This window comes from Eublepharis macularius, chromosome 12 (genome assembly GCF_028583425.1).
Source record: "Eublepharis macularius isolate TG4126 chromosome 12, MPM_Emac_v1.0, whole genome shotgun sequence".
Lineage (NCBI taxonomy): Eukaryota > Metazoa > Chordata > Lepidosauria > Squamata > Eublepharidae > Eublepharis > Eublepharis macularius.
Window position 1 is genome coordinate 65,671,722 of NC_072801.1, and position 17,935 is coordinate 65,689,656.

General features: G+C 46.8%; 1 protein-coding gene across 1 annotated transcript; it reads right to left on the minus strand.

The window, feature by feature from the left end:
- Positions 1-4,073: 4,073 nt before the first annotated feature.
- CTF1 (cardiotrophin 1) lies at positions 4,074-16,572 on the minus strand. Its single transcript, XM_054992277.1, has 3 exons — positions 16,455-16,572; positions 8,320-8,444; positions 4,074-5,690 (listed from the first exon to the last, which is right to left on the minus strand). Exons 1-3 carry the CDS (start codon positions 16,468-16,470, stop codon positions 5,238-5,240), a joined length of 594 nt encoding a protein of 197 aa, XP_054848252.1. The 5' UTR covers positions 16,471-16,572; the 3' UTR covers positions 4,074-5,237.
- Between the last annotated feature and the right edge of the window lie 1,363 nt (positions 16,573-17,935).

Genomic DNA, 17,935 nt, shown 5'->3' on the forward strand with positions numbered 1-17,935 from the left:
CTTTCTTCCTTGTTGCGCTAGTTTTCCATCTGCATGGAGATTTGCATGTACAAGAATGTTCGGCACAGGGTTTCCAATTCCAGGCTGTGTCATTCTGGGAAATTTAGGGATGGAGCCTGGGAAGGCAAGATATGGGGAATGTAGGGACCTCAGCAGGTTATAATGCCTCTAGCTTTAGGGCCTCATTTCTTCTCAGAGGCCTATTAAGGACCATCAATTCCTGACATCCAAAATTCTCATATCGGGGCTCAGCTACCTAGTTGCAGGCCATTGGGGGCAAAACAGAAAGAAGCAGCAGGTTTGGGGCAGATCCAAACACAAAGGCTACAGTCCTAAGAACGCTGTTTCAGGAGTTGTCCTATTGAATAACAGGATCTGTTTAGGATTGCTCCCAGGGCTTTTTTTCTGGGAAAAGAGGTAGTGGAACTCAGTGGGTTGCCCTCAGAGAAAATGGTCACATGGCCAGTGGCCCCGCCCCCCCTGATCTCCAGACAGAGGGGAGTTGAGATTGCCCTCCGCGCCGGAGGGCAATCTCAACTCCCCTCTGTCTGGAGATCAGGGGGGCGGGGCCACTGGCCATGTGACCATTTTCAAGAGGTTCCAGAACTCCGTTCCCCTGCATTCCCCCTGAAAAAAAGCCCTGATTGCTCCCATATCTTTATGTAGGAGGTGGGGGGTGGGCAAGGAGGACAGCCTCACCTCCTGCTGTTTTTTACCATCTGGCCTGAACTCCACCCTGTCTTCCCCCCCTCTCCTCTCCTGGTCAGATAACAAGTCTAGGCATGTTCCTTGAGGCCACTTTACTTTTCTTAAAAGTAGAAAATCCTGAGGCCAAAACCTCATAAAATGAGACAGATGAGCTGCCCAGAGAGGCGCAAATGTCTCCCCACCATCAGGGAGATTTTACTGGCAACCAGCCACTCCGTAACTACGATAACAACCTTTCTATAGATTTATCATGAGTCTAAACGTTCTTTCAACAACTGAATTTATGCTGGGAGGAGTCATTTATTTCAGCGCTGCAGTTTTTTTAAAAAAAAAGTTTCTGGCCTAGTTTAGTTACTGGACCTAATCCAAAGGTCTGGGATGACACAAAACAAATATTTTAAATAAAACGAACACGTTACTTGCTAAAGCAGTGCATATTCAAAGCCAAGGGAGGAAAAATAATTATGTATGCATTCTTCAAAATGGCTTATTTAGCATAACTTATTGTAGTTGGAAACAGGGATGAGTGAATGTCTCTATTTTGTTTCATTTTATATGTGCGCCTTTTTACAATTTTATAGACTCATTTGAATTATGTGAGGGAGGGTCATACAGTTTTTATATATAATGTATATCGGGTTTGACAGTTTATGTATACAATGAATGGTGTTTGGATGCCTAATATACATATGATGCTGATTTAGTGGCACACAAATTATGTTTAAAAATATGTACATTTTACAAGCTTCCCGTGAGAAAAATCACACAGAAATCATCTATCATGACTTCACTTGGCACAAGGAAAAAAGGAGATCAAAACAGGTCAAAAGAGCATGGAAGGGGAGATGAAATCATGGAGGGTGGGGGTGTGACGGACAGGTCACAGTCCGACCGTTTCTGCCCAACCTGACTTGCAGTCACACATATGAGGGGGGACTCACCTTAAATAATGCTGTGGTGCCCAATTCTGTTCCAGAGATGGGACGGGGGGGCTTCAGTCTTCCCTCTCCACCATTTTCATGAACAGAAACAGCTGCCCTGGGGGCCTGTACCTATCCTGGCATCATATCACCCAGCCAGGACACAGGAGCAAGATAAACCGCCCTTCCCACAGTCACTGTTGCTCATGGAAATGGCGTGGGAGGGAAAGTCTCCAGCAGACATGGGATCCATAGTACATTTTAAGATGAGTCCCCCCTCCTATTTTACTTTACTGTTTTTACAACCTGAGTCATAAACAGCAAATCTTCGGCCCAAGGGAGGAGAACCTAAAAGTTAGTTATCACGTAACTTAACAACGGCTGCCAAAAATTTTGCCACACACAGAGTACTTTGTTTATCTTCGTCTCTTGAGTAGCCAGGATGATTTCGTTTCTGCAGAAAGAAAGTTCTGATTAAATAGCGGGGAGATCAGTTCTTAGTTCTGAGAATGTAGGACAATCAAAGAAGAGGTGGTCTTCAGAGTCAATTTTGTTGCTGCCACAATTGCAGAGTCTATTTGAATATGGAATTCCACTGACTCTTCCTAGCGTCACTGCTGAAGGCAGGGTATTCAGGTATGCTAGCATAAAAGTCTTTCTATAACCCCCTTCATATGTCTGACTGCACATTGCATGTCTCGTGTCATTAGGACTGCCAACTCTGGGTTGGGAAATTCCTAGAGATTTGAGTGTGGGGCCTGGGGGGGATGGAGTTTGGAGAGGTCAGATACCACACAAGGGTATAATCCGGACTTTTTTTCTGGGAAAAGAGGTGGTGGAACTCAGTGGGTTGCCCTCGGAGAAAATGGTCACATGGCTGGTGGCCCCGCCCCCTGATCTCCAGACAGAGGGGACGCCGGCGCGGAGGGCAATCTAAACTGCCCTCTGTCTGGAGATCAGGGGGCGGAGCCACTGGCCATGTGACCATTTTCAAGAGGTTCCAGAACTCCGTTCCACCATGTTCCCGCTGAAAAAAAGCCCTGGGTATAATGCCATAGGGGCCACTTTCTAAAACAGTCATTTTCTCCAGGGAAACTGATCTCTGTGGCCTGGAGATCCGTTGTAATTCTGGGAGAGTTCCAGGCCCCACCTGGAGGTTGGCAAGCATGCATGTCATGAGGACCTCAGGGGGAAGCAGGTGAGTGGAGTGTGGGGTCTTGGAGAGAATCGTAGTAAATGAATATTTCTCATTCCTGAGTCCTCCACAGTTCAGGGAAGCTAAACACGGTCTTAGTTTAAAGTATTCCGGTAGCTCTGAAGTAGGATTCAGTAACCATTCATAGCTTTTCTCTCAGAGGACACATTGGCTGATTTTCTCACTATCCTCAGGATACATTATTCGATCCAAAACTATTTTTATGTCCTGACTGAGTCTAGCAAGAAGATGAGAGTTATGTTTGTACATATTTTCAACCCTCGCTGCTCTAGGTATTTTCAACCCTCGCTTCACTGTCTGAGCCTTTAACCCTTACCAGTGAATAAATGAAAGGTTTTTAAAACAAATTCTGTAGACTTTTGTATGGTTAATTTGGCAGATAAGAGTATTTTCTTTTTTAATAACCAGAACGGGAGAAAAAGAGGCCTATTACACTTGCACACCTCAAGTAGGAAGGGGAGAAAGGAAGCCACAAACAAACCTTCACAAATTACCTCAGGGTGACAGCTTAAATACCACAAGGGCCTGCAAGCTTTACGAAACCTCTTGTCTCTGGTTAAGGACCACCAGAGAAGGGTACTGGCTGCAAATAAAAAAAAAAATTCATAGCACTCTACCCAAGATTCTGTTAGCTTTTATATAGATCCCACTTGAGTCTTACAGGAGGAAACAGAGAACAACGTGCAGCCCTGAAATCCTGCCCAGCTGCAAACCTTATCTTTCCCACCTGAATTTCACCAGACATCATGCCTACCGTCAAACCGCTTTGGCAAATATTGACACTAATATGATTATACACTCGCACACAGCTCAGCTTCTCATGATGAATTATGTTCATACACAGAACTGCAGCTCACAAATGCACATTGCCTTGTGCCCTGAGAGCCCGTAAAAGCGCTAGTTGTTTTAAAAACTGTTAATTACAATCACTATTTTCCTTCCTAGTTTTATTAGTCATAAAGCTAACCAAAGGATCCTAGGGAGATTCTACTAGAAGCAGTCCCCCCCCACCCCCACCCCAGACTCCTCCTTTCTCCCCTGGCAAAAGAATTACTACCTGCTAGTCTTTCCCCACCATCCCACTCAACCTCATTTCTCCTCCTCTCCAACAGCGTTTTACCAGATCAGCTTGCTGCAGCCATTTAGGTGAAGGGAGTTGAAAATAAAATTGTACTGTACACAAAAACATACACATTGGCAGAGAAATTCACAGCACTTGCACATCCTACTAAAAATACTTTTATTTTAATTAAAGTTAACATTAAAGATATTCATATAATTACTATGCAAGTACCAGAGCTTACAAGAGCAGGAACGTACATCAGAATCCAGCAAAGAAGACCCCAAACCAGTGTCAGAAAACAAGAGCATATGAAAAGAAGGAAAACGGAAAGTGTTTGTCACCCAATTTTGTGCATGTGTGTGCATAGTTCAGGGATTTCTGTTGGAAGGAAAGGCAACTGGGAGCTGAACAAGATGCCAAGGAATAGCTAAAGATCTCCACCATCTTCTCCAGACTGGGCACTTTTGAGACAGAAACAGCTCAGTAGCCTGTGTGGCAGGTGGGTGGGCAGGAGGAAGATCAAATGGGAACAGCATGCGTTTCACACCAGTACAGACTCTGTGTTTGAAGCCATTTCGACACAGGTTTTATAGCTGTTAAGAGGCACAGAGCTGGCATCAGGGGCAACTCTTATCTTTTCATACATGTGGTGGTAGTGGTGGGGAGAATAGAGGAACTGAGGGGCTATGTCTTGGTCATAAGGGATGGGGAAGTCCTCTTTGCTTCATGGAGAAAAAGTTGTTTGAACAGTTCCAGTCGGTTGAAAACTGGACACCTTGCTCCTTCTTCTAGAAGTCAAACCAGTTCAGCTTCCTTTACTGTCTTAGCCTTAAGGCAGGAGCTGATCATCTATTCATCTCTTCACCCTCTGGCACATATTCAGCCTGTAGTGGATGTACCTCTCAAAATGGCTGCCATGCAGCAGGCAAGGCAAGCCCTTTTTCAAAATGGCTGCCATCAACCCTCTTTTGCTATCCATAATCATTGTAAGCAGCAAAAGTTTTAACCCCCTCCTCCCAAATCTTTTTTTTTTGTCTCAGTAGTGTATATTATAAAGAAATAAAATCAGGGGGCAAAAGAGGGAAGCACCAGGATGTAAGGCAAGATGCATATTTCAGCATTTTAGGAAAGTTTTCTCCTATGACCTCTTTTCTTACCCTGCTCCTGGAAATGGGCATTTCATTTTTTTTCAGCCCATCACTGTGTACAGCGAAGGACATGCCCACCCTCCCTTCCACACATACAGGACAGTCAACATTGGAGGGGGGGCATACTATGCAACTCCCCCTGCCCCATGGCTACAGGAAGATAGTCAAGAGAGTGAGGATGTTCAGAGAGGATATTTGGTAGCCAATAAAGCCAAGTCCTCTTCACTTCGGTTGGCCCATTCCCGATAGAGCTGGCAAACATAGTAGCCGACGAGTTTCTTGGAGAAGTTTTCAACTGGGTTTGGGGGTTCAACTGGCACTGCCGGCTCTGGCATCAGACCCATGGCAGTCATGATGGATTTAAGATTGCTAGCCATACCACGGCACTGCATGCCCGCAGTCTCGAGCTGGCGATGCAGCTCTGAGGCAAGAGAGTTCAGCATCTCCTGTTGGCGCTTCACAGCTGACAGGAAGGCTGGCAAGTTAGAAAAGGCCATGACATCCTGCTGCAGCCGCTCAGCATCACTAAGGTCCTTCCAGGCCTCCTGAGAAAGGGCTGGAGATGGCAGGCCTGGAAAATCAGGAACATGTGGGTTGAAGTCAGCATTCCCAAAGGGTATCCCTTGGCGAAGCACCTAAGGGAAAAAAACACGTGCATCAATAGTCAGGACCACCCACTAGGGCATTCTTAGCCCTAAAGCTATTCAGGGGAAGAGTAGACTGTCTTCACAATACTACTATTTATTTATTTATAATCCACCTTTCTCATTGAAACTCAAGGAAGATTACACAGTGTAGGCCGGTGTATCTATTCCATAGATAATGCAATAGGCTATGGATTGCAGAAATTTGAAAACAAGCAAAAATCAGCCACAGAGCTGAAAACAAAATGCAAACAAGTTGACATGACATATTACATGAAGGGAACTATTTATTTAATGTGTTTATTTGTTTCATTTACTGTCTGCCTTTCTCACTGAGACTCAAGGTGGATCACATAGTGTGAGATTAGTACAATCTGTATCAAGGACAATTTCATAAACAATGCCATGGGGTAAATAAACACAAGTTTACTAAGTTATAACATTAGCAAGAATCCAATACAGAGTTGAAGAAATGCTGAAACGGAGCATAAGCAATTCTAGGGCTGACATAGGAGCACATATTGTGTGCCCCAGGGTGCTGTTGGGAAGTGGGGGTTTTCCACACTTCCCCACAGCATTGTAATGCATTCATGTGGTTTCCCCGACTTTTCTGTGATCTTTCTCAAATCTGCTTTGCTCCAAAATTTTGAGAAAAATCACAGTAAATCCTGAATGACTGTTATGTGAGTAAGTCCAGATTTTCTCACCCACCTGGCAGCCATTTCCTCCCTCACTACCAGCGAGCTTCTTAATGTTTTTTAAAAAGAACACTGGAATATTGTTATATTGATATATTGTATAGTAACAAGAGGTATAGTGGGTTCTCTTACTTTTCATCTTTCATTTTTTAAACAAGTCTGTCTCCAGCCCTGTCCCTTGCAGAGATTTGAAAATATGCCTCTCTTTTTATATCTCTGCAAGGGAAGGGGCTTGAGGCTTTTAAAAAGGGCTGGGTATTCACAGAACCTGTTATGTTTATTATTACAGTGGTATACTGACAACAACGTTCTAGTGCCAATTTTTTTTTAATTGCAAAATTCATGGGGGCCCAGAGAAGGAGGGTGATGGCCACTGCTGGGGTCTAGGGCAGGGAATCACGCCGTGTGGAAGTCCCGTAGCTGCTGTGCTTTATTTGCAGCTGTACCAGTAAGGTGAAACCACATAAGTCCCTCCCTGTCTGGAAGCCACCTTTTAGTCTGATGTTAGCTAAGAGTTCCTTGCTGGGAGCTCAGTTCTCATGCACGTGGCCCTCATTTGAATCAGGAGTACCGCATGCACTGAGAAGGTACTCCTAGCAGCTCCCCCCTGAGCATTTCCCCCAATCTGAAATGGTCTTGCTGGGGACCTATTTGCACCACTGGGGGCTACATGTGCCTCTGCAGATGGAGTAAATAGTCTTTAGGGGTCAGGAAAATGACAAGGGAGAGAGGCAAGAGTCCTTTCTTCCTGTAGTGCCAATATGAGAGCCAAGCTACAAGTGACGCCTGACACAGGTTGGACACTTGTCAGCTTCCCTCAAGTTTTGATGGGAAATGTAGGCATCCTGGTCTTGCAGCTGTAATGGAGAGCCAAGCTGTAAAACCAGGACGCCTACATTTCCCATCAAAAATGGAGGGAAGCTGACAAGCGTCCAACCTGTGTCAGACGTCACTTGTAGCTTGGCTCTGAATCAGGACCCCAGACATTTTAGAATCAAGTTCCAAGCAGGGAACTCACAGCTAACGTTTGACCAGAAGCCCCCCACAGTGGATACGCAGAATCCACAGATGCTCATGGTCTGTTGGCCACCCTGAGTTTGCAGAAGTACGGCAGGGTATAAATATGTTAAATAAAACAAAAATGTGCCATGTAGCTAAGTCTTATGGGGAGTTATGCTTTGAAGGCATGGGGTGGTTAAATGACAGATGATATTGCCTGTTGAATTTGGATTGCTTGGGGTTTAAATTGTTTTGGTCCAAACTGGGCAGAAGTACGGCAGGGTATAAATATGTTAAATAAAACAAAAATGTGCCGTGTAGCTAAGTCTTATGGGGAGTTATGCTCTGAAGGCATGGGGTGGTTAAATGACAGATGATATTGCCTGTTGAATTCAGATTGCTTGGGGTCTAAATTGGTTTGGTCGAAACTGGGCAGAACGTTGTAAACCACCATGAGCCACTGAGGCTATATTTTAAATATTTTAACAAATAAATTATAGTCTGGGGTGGGGGAAAATAAGAGACACCTGGAAGCATAGTTCGGTCTCTTTCGGTCACTTTCCCCAGACAAAGTTCTTTTAAAAAAAAAAAAATTAAAAGTGTTTTGTGAGCCTGTGCCAAGTAATCACAACTGAACACTTCTTCCTTCCCTCCCCAAAAATCCAAGTTCTGAGCTCAACGTTCTCTACATCAGCATGCGGTGCACAAAAAGGGGTCTCAAGCACTCTCAGGGGTATGGAGGCTTCAGTAAAGAAACAGGCTAAGCACCATATCCTTAAACCATCTTCTACAGACACTGCCAATGTCAGTCTATCGCTATGAACTAGACGCTCATCTTTCCCTTTGAAAAAAGGAGGAGATTTTATGGGACCTAAGTTTTTGCAGGAGGCACAATATCCGGGCAACTCTGGAGTCGGACTCACATATTCTGTTAGCAGCTGTTCTGAGCCCCTTTGCATGGAGACACTCAAGTGGTGCGCTTGGCTGATCCGGCTTGCGATTCCTTGCTGGGAATGAGAGGAGGAGGTTCGGAGGTTTGGCAAGTCCACTGCAGACAGAAATAGGGTAAAAGTTAAGACAGTCTGGATTATACGCCTAGGCAAACTCGTAAACTACACAAGCCTGCAGCTCATCTTCCCAAGGCAAGGGAATTCTAAGGACGCTTACAGGGCAGGACAGAAGACATAAGAAACTCTTCAAGAAGATGCCAGTAGCTCCTTTAAGACTAACCAACTTTATTGTAGCATAAGCTTTCAAGAACCACTGCTCTCTTTGTCAGATGCACAAAGAGAGCTGTGGTTCTTGAAAGCTTATGCTACCATAACGTTGGTTAGTCTTAAAGGTGCTACTGGGCTCTTTAGTATTTTGCAACTACAGACTAACATGGCTAACTCCTCTGGATCATCAAGAAGAGAAACTGTCAAACAACCTGAATGGAGTTGTGGAGACTTTCAGCTTCTCAAATGTATCCCTCTCCATTTTTTTTTGTTTTGCCAACAAGTCACAGCTTACTTATGGTGCCCCCATAGGGTTTTCAAGACAAGAGACATTCAAAGGTGATTTGCCATTGCCTGCCTTTATGTAGCAGCCCTGGTTTTTCTTGGTGGTCTCCCATCCAAGTACTAACCAGGGCTTACCAGCTTAGCATCTGAGATCTGGCAAGATTTGGCTAGCCTGGGCTACCCAGGTCAGAATATCCATCTCCATACGACATGGCAAGTCACCAGTGGAAGAGGGTGCGCCAGAAACGTATAGCATGAAACACCAACAATTGGGCGTTATTATTACTATCAACACCACAACATCCATGGCGAAGGGGCTCCCCCCTCCCATTCCCTCAGCCTGAAACAATCTAGGCAAAGCTATTTAAGGAAACCCATGTGTTGCCTGAGATACATTTAGATTTTCCCAGCAGGCTAAGAGCATCCCTTGGGAGGGGGACTGACTCAGGCCGAGAAAATGCCACGGGGTGGAAGTTGGAAGCTTCTTCCTGATTGTCCCATACAGGAATCAAGGAGGACGCACAACTCATATGTGATTGTGTAAGGGACCTAAACCCAATCTCTTTACTCATAATGTGTGAAGAGCTGCTTCACATGTGCATTCAAATCCTCTAGTATGTCCGGAGGGAAATCTTTGGATCCTAGTTAAGAGTTCTCTAATAATTCCATATGTTGGATCTTCTACCCAGCAAAATAATTTGGTTGTTTCTAGGTGGAGCAGGAGCCACCAAATGATAGCCAAAAAGCACAGCCCTCCCCAAGCACAGCTGTCTTCGTGGCGGCTTCTCAAAACAAACAAACAAAAAGCTTTGAACTCCTTCTTGACTACAAAATGCATGTTTATTGGGTCAGTATTCAAAGGAAGTGTGCCTCAGTTCAACTGCACCTCTCTCACTTAAAAATATATTTCAGCAGAGGTTCAGTGTCCCCCGTTATGATTTCTGTGCAACTGATGTACACGGATCCTTTAGAAACAATGCAACAGTCTCTTAATATACTACATGATGCTAAGAAGATGACCCTCCCCATATCCTATAGCTGGAATCAACTGGGATACAGTCCACAGTTTCTTTCCTGATGCCCACCTACAGGAAGTCGGAGCATCAGTAACACTGTTCACAGCCCATATCCCAATATCAGTTCACCGAGGGTCACACTACAAGCAACGAATGACACTTGCCTGGCAAGTGAACAGACTCACATGTATTCCTCCCTGTTCACCGGCCCTCCACTTGCGCTCTACTTGATCAAGTGGAGAGCAAGTGAATGGCAAGTGAACAGGGAGGAATACATGCGAGTCTGTTCACTTGCCAGGCAAGTGTCATTCGTCACTTGTAGTGCGACCCTGAGTCACACCACAGAAGACCAACCAACTGGCTTTCTTATCACACACACACCACCCATAGAGACCATCTGTACATACAATTGCATCAGTTCCTCCAACCTCAACCCAGCCAAGAATTTCCTCTTCCACACCCTCTTCTGGTCATTAAATATGATCTTCTTCACGTAAGCATTCTCCACCCCACTCCATCCCTCCCAATACAGCATGACAGTTCAGAAAGGTTAAAGACCAGGCAAGCAGATCCAGGAGTCCTGGGTGGGGACTCCACATGTGTACAGTCTCATTGGAATAAGAGTGCAGTCTGTTTGGAGGACCTTTCATCATGTCTAAAAGGGCAGCAAAGTTCTCTGGCACAGACAGGGAGCTGCAATGCCAATTCCTGCCTGTTCCTAGTGTAGTTACGGAATCTTCATGGACAATCCCACACATCTATCTGATCCAGTGCTATTTATTCTTGACTGGCAGCAACTTTCCAGGGTCTCAGGAGGAGAGTATCCAAGCTGGAAAGAATGCAGAAAGGGCTGATCAAGCAGTCAATGGGGTGGATCATTTTTCCTATGAGAAACAATTAAAATACTTTAAATTTGGAAGAGAAGTGGGGCAAGATACAGCAAAGAGAAAGAAATGATCCAGGTGTAGAAAAATTATAAATGGCACAGAAAGAGAAAATAGTACTAGAGACCATGCTCATCCAGCAAGAATCCTACTATATAAAAGGCAAGCCGTATTGGCGACAACTCACTTTTTATCCTCGCGCAGGCACATTGCCAATGACTCTGGCCTTGAGCCCACTGTGAAGGGCCCACTTGCTGTCGGAAGGGGGCCTGCCAAATTGACAGCCTAAGCACTCCTCCCTGTGCCTCCCCTAAGCGCACTCCTGCTCTGGCCTCCAGTATGCCACTGGGAAGGGGCCCGCCGAATCAGGTTTCTAGAGTCCGTTGTATTTTTTCACACAATGAGCATTGTTTCCAGGGGCTGCGCCAGGGTTTCTGGTGCCCTCAGCTGCCCCCACGTGCGCATGCACATAGTGCGCGCTCGCCCCTCAGACTGCGTGATGACATCACTACGTGATGATGTCATCACACAGCAAGCCGGCCGCATTGGCCGGTGGGTGGCTGGGACGGTGCACGGAGGCTGCCCATGCTCCGCATGCTGCCCCAGACGCCTGCTGTGCCTGGCCCGTGGCTGCTGTGGCCGGCTGGGGGCATGTAGCAGTGGCAGCGGCACAGGGCTGGCTGGCTGCAGCAGCTGCGGGCCAGGCACACCAGCTCCGTGGCATACTCCTCCACCCCCGGCACCCCCTCCGGCGCCTCAGTGCCCACAGCCTCACGGCGCCTCAGTGGTGGCACCGGCCCTGGTTGTTTCTGGTTAAATATTAAATCTCCTCATACAATGTATAATTAACATAGGGCATCTGCTACCCCACGGTGGCCTCCAGATTAAATAATCTGAAAAGTGCAAAACAAAGAGGGACATGTCCGTGGAGGAGAGCTCTATCAAGACTAGATTGGTATTCTTCCTCCAGGAGCTCAGGGGTGGCAGACCCTCTTCCCTCTTTATCTTCACAACAGCGCTGCAAAGTAATAACAGCGCTGCAACGTCCATTGATCCACAGAGCCACTCTAAACACAAAAGCTGTGTAATGCATAACCAAAATATCACAAAACAGGAAGCAAGCGTTTGAGGATAGTTGTGACATTGATGCTGGTTCTAGTCAAAGGTCTTGTAAGGAATCCACACTGACTTGTTTGCTTGACTTTAGTACTACTCATGCCCTATGGACTGAACACACATGAAGATATCTTGTACCAGGGCTTTTTTTCCTGGGAAAAGAGGTGGTGGAACTCAGTGGTAGAACTCAAGACTGCACAATGATGTCACTTTGGGTCAGCTGGAACGAAGGAGGAGTTTTTTAAAGTTTCAATTGCCCTCGGCGAAAATGGTCACATGGACGGTGCCCCCGCCCCCTGATCTCCAGGCAATCTAAACTCCCCTCTGTCTGGAGATCAGGGGGCGGAGCCACCGGCCATGTGACCATTTTTAAGAGGTGCCGGAACTCTGTTCCACCGCGTTCCCGCTGAAAAAAAAGCCCTGCCCTATACTGACCCAGACCCTTGGTCCATCAAGATCACTATTGTCTACTCTGACTGACAGCAGCTCTCCAGGGTCTCAGGCAGAAGTCTTTCACATCACCTAGTACCAAATCTTCTTAACTGAGATTGAGCCTGGGACCTTCTGCATGCCAAACAGATGCTCTTCCACCGAGCCACGGCCCCTGGATAGCTCCTGCCTTGCAAAGCTGAAGCTGCTATATACGGAATCAGGCCATTGGTCCAGCATGGTCAGTTCTGTCTACTTAGACTGGCAACTGCTCCACGGGGTTTCCGGTAGAGAACTTTCACATTGTCTACTGCCTGTCCTCTTGACTGGAGATGCTGGGAACTGAACATGGGACCCTTCTGCCTGCAAAGCAGTGGCTCTTCCATTCAGCCACAGCATGCAATGACTTTTGAGTTATTTTATTTTCAGTCTTAGTTATCACCAAAGATCCTTTTGGTTTGGACTGTGAATGCTTCATTGAGAATCAAGGCTAGGAGTGTCTGGATATGGAAAAAACAGAGATAAAGCTCCCTAAGTGAAGACTGCATAGGGAGCGATGATCCTAAGAGAGAGGCAGGGAGAAAGCACGGGAAGGAGATGCTGATGCGCATGCTCATGTCTTTCCGAAGGAATAAGTTTCACCCATCTCAGACCCAAGGTGGTGGTGCAGCATGGTGTATAATCTGATCTCATCAGATCTCAGAAGCTAAGCTGGGTTGATACATGGAGAGGAGACCACCAAGAAGGTGAGAGTTGCTCTGCAGAGGAAGGCAATGGCAAACCACCCCTGCTTCTCACTTCCCTTGAAAAACCCCCTGCTGGTGTCACCATAAATCAATTGTGCACATGGATGCACGCACGCATGCACCTCAGACCCAATATCAGAACAAGTGTTCAAGATGGAATGGCTGTCTTGTTGTGAGATTAAATAGGTATAGCCAAAATAACTGAGCTTCTTTTGCCCAGGGCTGTTGTTTCTGGCAGCGTGCACCTCCTCAGAAGGGAAGAGGTGTGCTAATAGCTTGCAATTTGGACTTTTCCTGCAAGGAAAGTCATGAAGAAGGGGACAGAGAGAGACTGACCCAAGGTCTCCCAAGGGGAGATTCGAACTCGGGTCCGGTTTAACAACTGCTTCTCTTGGACAGCTAGATCAGTGCCTCAGCTTGAGAGGCATCATACCTCTGAACAGAAGAGCAACCTGCTGCCCTCATACCCTTTGCATGTCTGGTTGCCGTTGAACGCTGGACTGGAGGAACAAACCTCTTTCGCTGCAGGATCGGGCGAGTCCCCCATCACTCATTGGGAAGAACGCTGAGTGGGAACAGCCAAGAACCGCACCTGGCTACTGCCCTCAAGGCAAAGCACATGTTCCATCCTCAGGCCACCTAATCCTAAGAGAGAAAGTGGTTCTTTCAAGTTTCCTCCTAAGGCAATGATTAACTAAGGCCGCAGGTGGGAGGCAGTTGCACAGATGATTTAGTATTTATTGCTCTCCTGGGAGGAAAAAGTAAAAGTTGCTGCAGAAGCAGAGCCAGGTAAGAGGTGGGGGGGGGAGGAAATGGAATGGGCAGAATGCACGTAAACTTTTGCTCCCAAGATTGGAAGCGATGATACAAAGGAGTCTTGAAGAGAAGGAAGCTTGGACTCATGAAAGCTCCTACCCTGGAAATCTAGTTGGTCTTTAAGGTACTACTGGACACAAATCTTAAGAGTTCACACGGGCTTGCAAAGAACCACTGAATCGCCTGTGGTGAGCAAGGATCGCCTGTAGCTGATCCAGCGAGCCTCAAGGTTCTGACCCCAACAGGGCCCTATTTAACAAAGAAAAGGGGAAAGTCGCACCAAAGAATGGAGAAAAAGTCCTAGGTAAAGCCAAAATAGAAACTATTGTTTTAAAAAGATTGAATACAGTTCTTGGTACATAAATCTCAGAAGCTAGGCACGGTTGGCCTTGGATAATGATTGCATGGGAGGCCTCCAAAGAAGACCAGGGTTGCTATACCGAGGCAGGCAATGGCAAACCACCTCTTTAGTCTCTTGCCTTGAAAACCCCAGCAGGGGGTCACCAACATATGGTCGCCCTAAGTCAGCTATGACTTGACAGCACTTTGCACCACCACATTTCAAAATCTTCAGGGCAACTAGAAAACTGTGCACAAAGAAATGTTGCTTGTAAAACAAAGAAGTTCCTCTATTTGTCATAATGCAAGCAATACAAAGAACATAACATGAGATTCACGAATACATTAGCTTATTATGACCTCCCATAGATTTGTGAAGACTGCCGTATTTGTTGCCCGCAGGAAAGAAAAATCACAAAAACTGGGGGTTGAGCCCTGGCTAGCTGCTAACCCTGCACCGGCATCAGCCCAATGGGTCACCGCACACACACAGCAAGCTCCAGTCTTTAAAGCATATTTAGATTTGCCAATAGGCCTGGAGAAAAGTGTCCTGCTGTTTCACCAGAGACTTAATGTGCAGAAAGGGGCCACTGAAGATTTTCGTGGCATGGAAATAAATAACATCCCATTAAGCTTCTATTAAAGGGGCAGGACATCCCCCCGCCCAGGCAGTTAGCAACCCCAAGAACAAGGGAGACTGCATTCAAACAACCACAACACTTCCAAACTCCATATAGTTCCCCTCTTATGAAGTTGCCAGAAGAGACTGCCTGTCCTACTCCTGGACTTTCAACAACAGCTCTCGGTGTACGGGTTAGCAGGCAATGCTTTTTAAGGCATAAAAGCCTTCCCCCTGCCAATGTCTGTGGATCACATTCCTTTGAAAGGCCGGGTTAAAGAAGTTGGCCACCTACTTCCTCCAGTCACCCATTCAAGGTCACTTTAACATGCAGTGATTCCGCTGCCCTCCCCCTTTCAAGGGTAAGACAGTAACTAGTAACAGTTGAAAAGTCGGTATATAACAGCGAGAAATTCCTCTGCATGAAAAGCATCCAGAAGCATTGCTCTTGCACTTGTTACATCAGCTGGGGGCTACCAGCCAGCTGGATTTTCTTACACACTCCAAGTTTACTCTTGCTTGCTTATACAATTGGCTTACACTAAGTACCTGCTTGAAACAACATATTGTATTAAGCCACCAAACTCCTAACTACGTGAGCTGGGCATCGAGGCATTGATTTTCTCCAGGCAGAGTTCTGGTGCCCATAACTGTCACATGATCAGCCGTACACCTTAGAGAGCAACTAGATTTCCAGGGTATAAACTTTTGAGAGTATGCCAAAGGGAGTTTTGAGTCTTGAAAGCCTTTACCCTGGAAATCTAGCTGGGTTTTTAAGGGGCAACTGAACGTGGAGCTCGCTCTTCACTGCAGACCAAGACAGGAACCCTCATGAAACTTATTATGGACATTCTGCCAGCTACCCCCAAATGCTAGGGGAATGGTTCACTCACTTAGCTTTTGTCCATCATGCAGCTATTAGAGGCACAGGGGCCCTACTATGAAAGATTTTGGCAACTCAAGTCAGGTGATAAGCTGAGGAGCCACACAGAGTAAAGGTGATGTTTCAGACATTCTCCACACGCCCCCCCCCCCCCGATTTTAGGCGGCCACACCACATTACAGGATCTCTCACTCCATCGCTCTACTTTTTTTTTAAAAAAAAGACTTGTTTTCTCTATCTCCCGAAGGGGAGGTGAAATTGACAGAACCTTCTGGGAGGCAAAGATGAAATTAACAAACAACCCCTCTGAGGAAAGATCTCTGCCGGCTCTATCTTTTAAAACTATGCTTCCTAGAGTTACATCTCCCTATACTTGAGCACCCTCATATAAGAGGTCTCCTGTAGAGAGACTAGCCTGTTCGTGTCCCAGCAGTTTCAAAAATGAAGTAAGCATAGGAAATAAACGACAGGACCAGCCGGCACTTGCAAACTGCGCTGCCTTTCAGGGCAGAGGAGCAAAAACGGGGAAAGAAGTTGGCGGCCCTATTAGGCTCTCTCTTCCCAGCCAATCGCCTCCCGCTGGTACTTTGCAGACTTCAGTGGCAAAGTCCCCCTCGCAACTCGCGTCCCCCCATCAGCTCCCGAGCTGCGCAGCCAGGGAGGGGTGGCTTATTCCTTGCCCCTCCGCTTGCGACTGCCCCTACCTACCTGGCAGCACCTCCATTCTGCAAAGCTCTTGGTCCCCGCTCGCTGCCACTTGTTGCGCACACCTTCTTGCCTGCCTGCCTCCCTGCCTGGCTTTTTATGGAGGGCAGCCGCTTCCCCTCCTCCTCCTCCTCCCCCGAGCCGAGGCCCGGCCCCTGCCTCCTCCTTCCTCCCCTGTCCCGGGATCGCCGTGACCCGTGAATTCCAGCGGGCTGAGATCACAAGCCCGGCCGCCTTCGTTCCGGGAACGAGGAATTTAATCCCCCCACCCGCGGGACTTTGGCACCGACCTGCGGCTCATCTAAGAGAGGGGAGGGGGCAGGGATTATTCCCGCCCCCCCCCAATATGAATGGCGGCACTTGGCCAGAGCAGAAAGTAGGGTTGCCAATCTCCAGGTGGGGACTGGAGGTCTCCCGGAATCAGAATTGATCTCCAGCCAACAGACACCAGTCCTCCCCTGGAGAAAATAGCTAGTTTGGAGGGTGATTATACCCCACTGAGAGCTCTCCCCTCCCCAAATCTCCAGCTATCTCCCAAGCGTGAGTTGGCAACCCTAATAGTTCTAGGTGGGTTAGCCACGTTGGTCTGCAGTAAAACTGCAGGATTTGAGTCTAGTGGCACCTTAAAGACCAACAAGCTTTTCAGAGGGTAAGCTTTCGAGAGTCAGAGCTCCCTTCTTCGAAAGCGTACAGCCTGAAAATCTTGTTGGTCTTTAAGGTGCCGCTAGACCCAAATCCTGCCTACAGTTTAGCTCCAGGGAAAGGCGATCGCAGGAGAACCCTGCTTTCTGCACGTAGCCTCCTTCCCCTTGCCAGAACGCGAAGTTTGCAGGGGACGCCGCGCCGAAGCGGATTCAATGAAAGCCGGGCAGCGACCTCTCGCCCGTGGATGAATCATCTGCGAACAGCGCGGCGATTCTCGGCGCATTTCCTGCGAAGTTCTTTTGCATAGACGGAATCACCATCTATCACGTCCCTCCCAAGTTCCTCGGAAGTTCTTAGGAGCAGGGACAACAGCACCTGTGGGCACTTTGTTTGTCTCTTGCTATCAATATGATTTTATTGGGTAGTTCCTCTTTTGTTTAACATTCCAGTCTTGGAATTGCTTGTGCATTTCATCAGCTCTATACTGGATTTCTGCTGGTTTTGAATCTTTGCAAATTTGCATGCATGTATCCTATTACATGCTTATTGAAACGTCTTTGAAATTGACTGTACCAGCTCACGCGGTATAATCCACCTTGAATTTCAGTGAGAAAGGGACTATGAATAGTGTAAATAAAATAGGCCTGTTGGCGACCCATTGGCTGATTATTTTGTATTTCCTTGAAACTTCAAAAGGCACTGGTATGGAGATTTTGGTGGTATGCAAATCTATATACAATTGTTCAATTAATTATTTTTGGACACCTTCAAGTCAAAACTAGCTCATGGCAACCTCAGGTTTTCAAGGCAAGAGATGAACAGAGGTGGTTTTGCTTTGC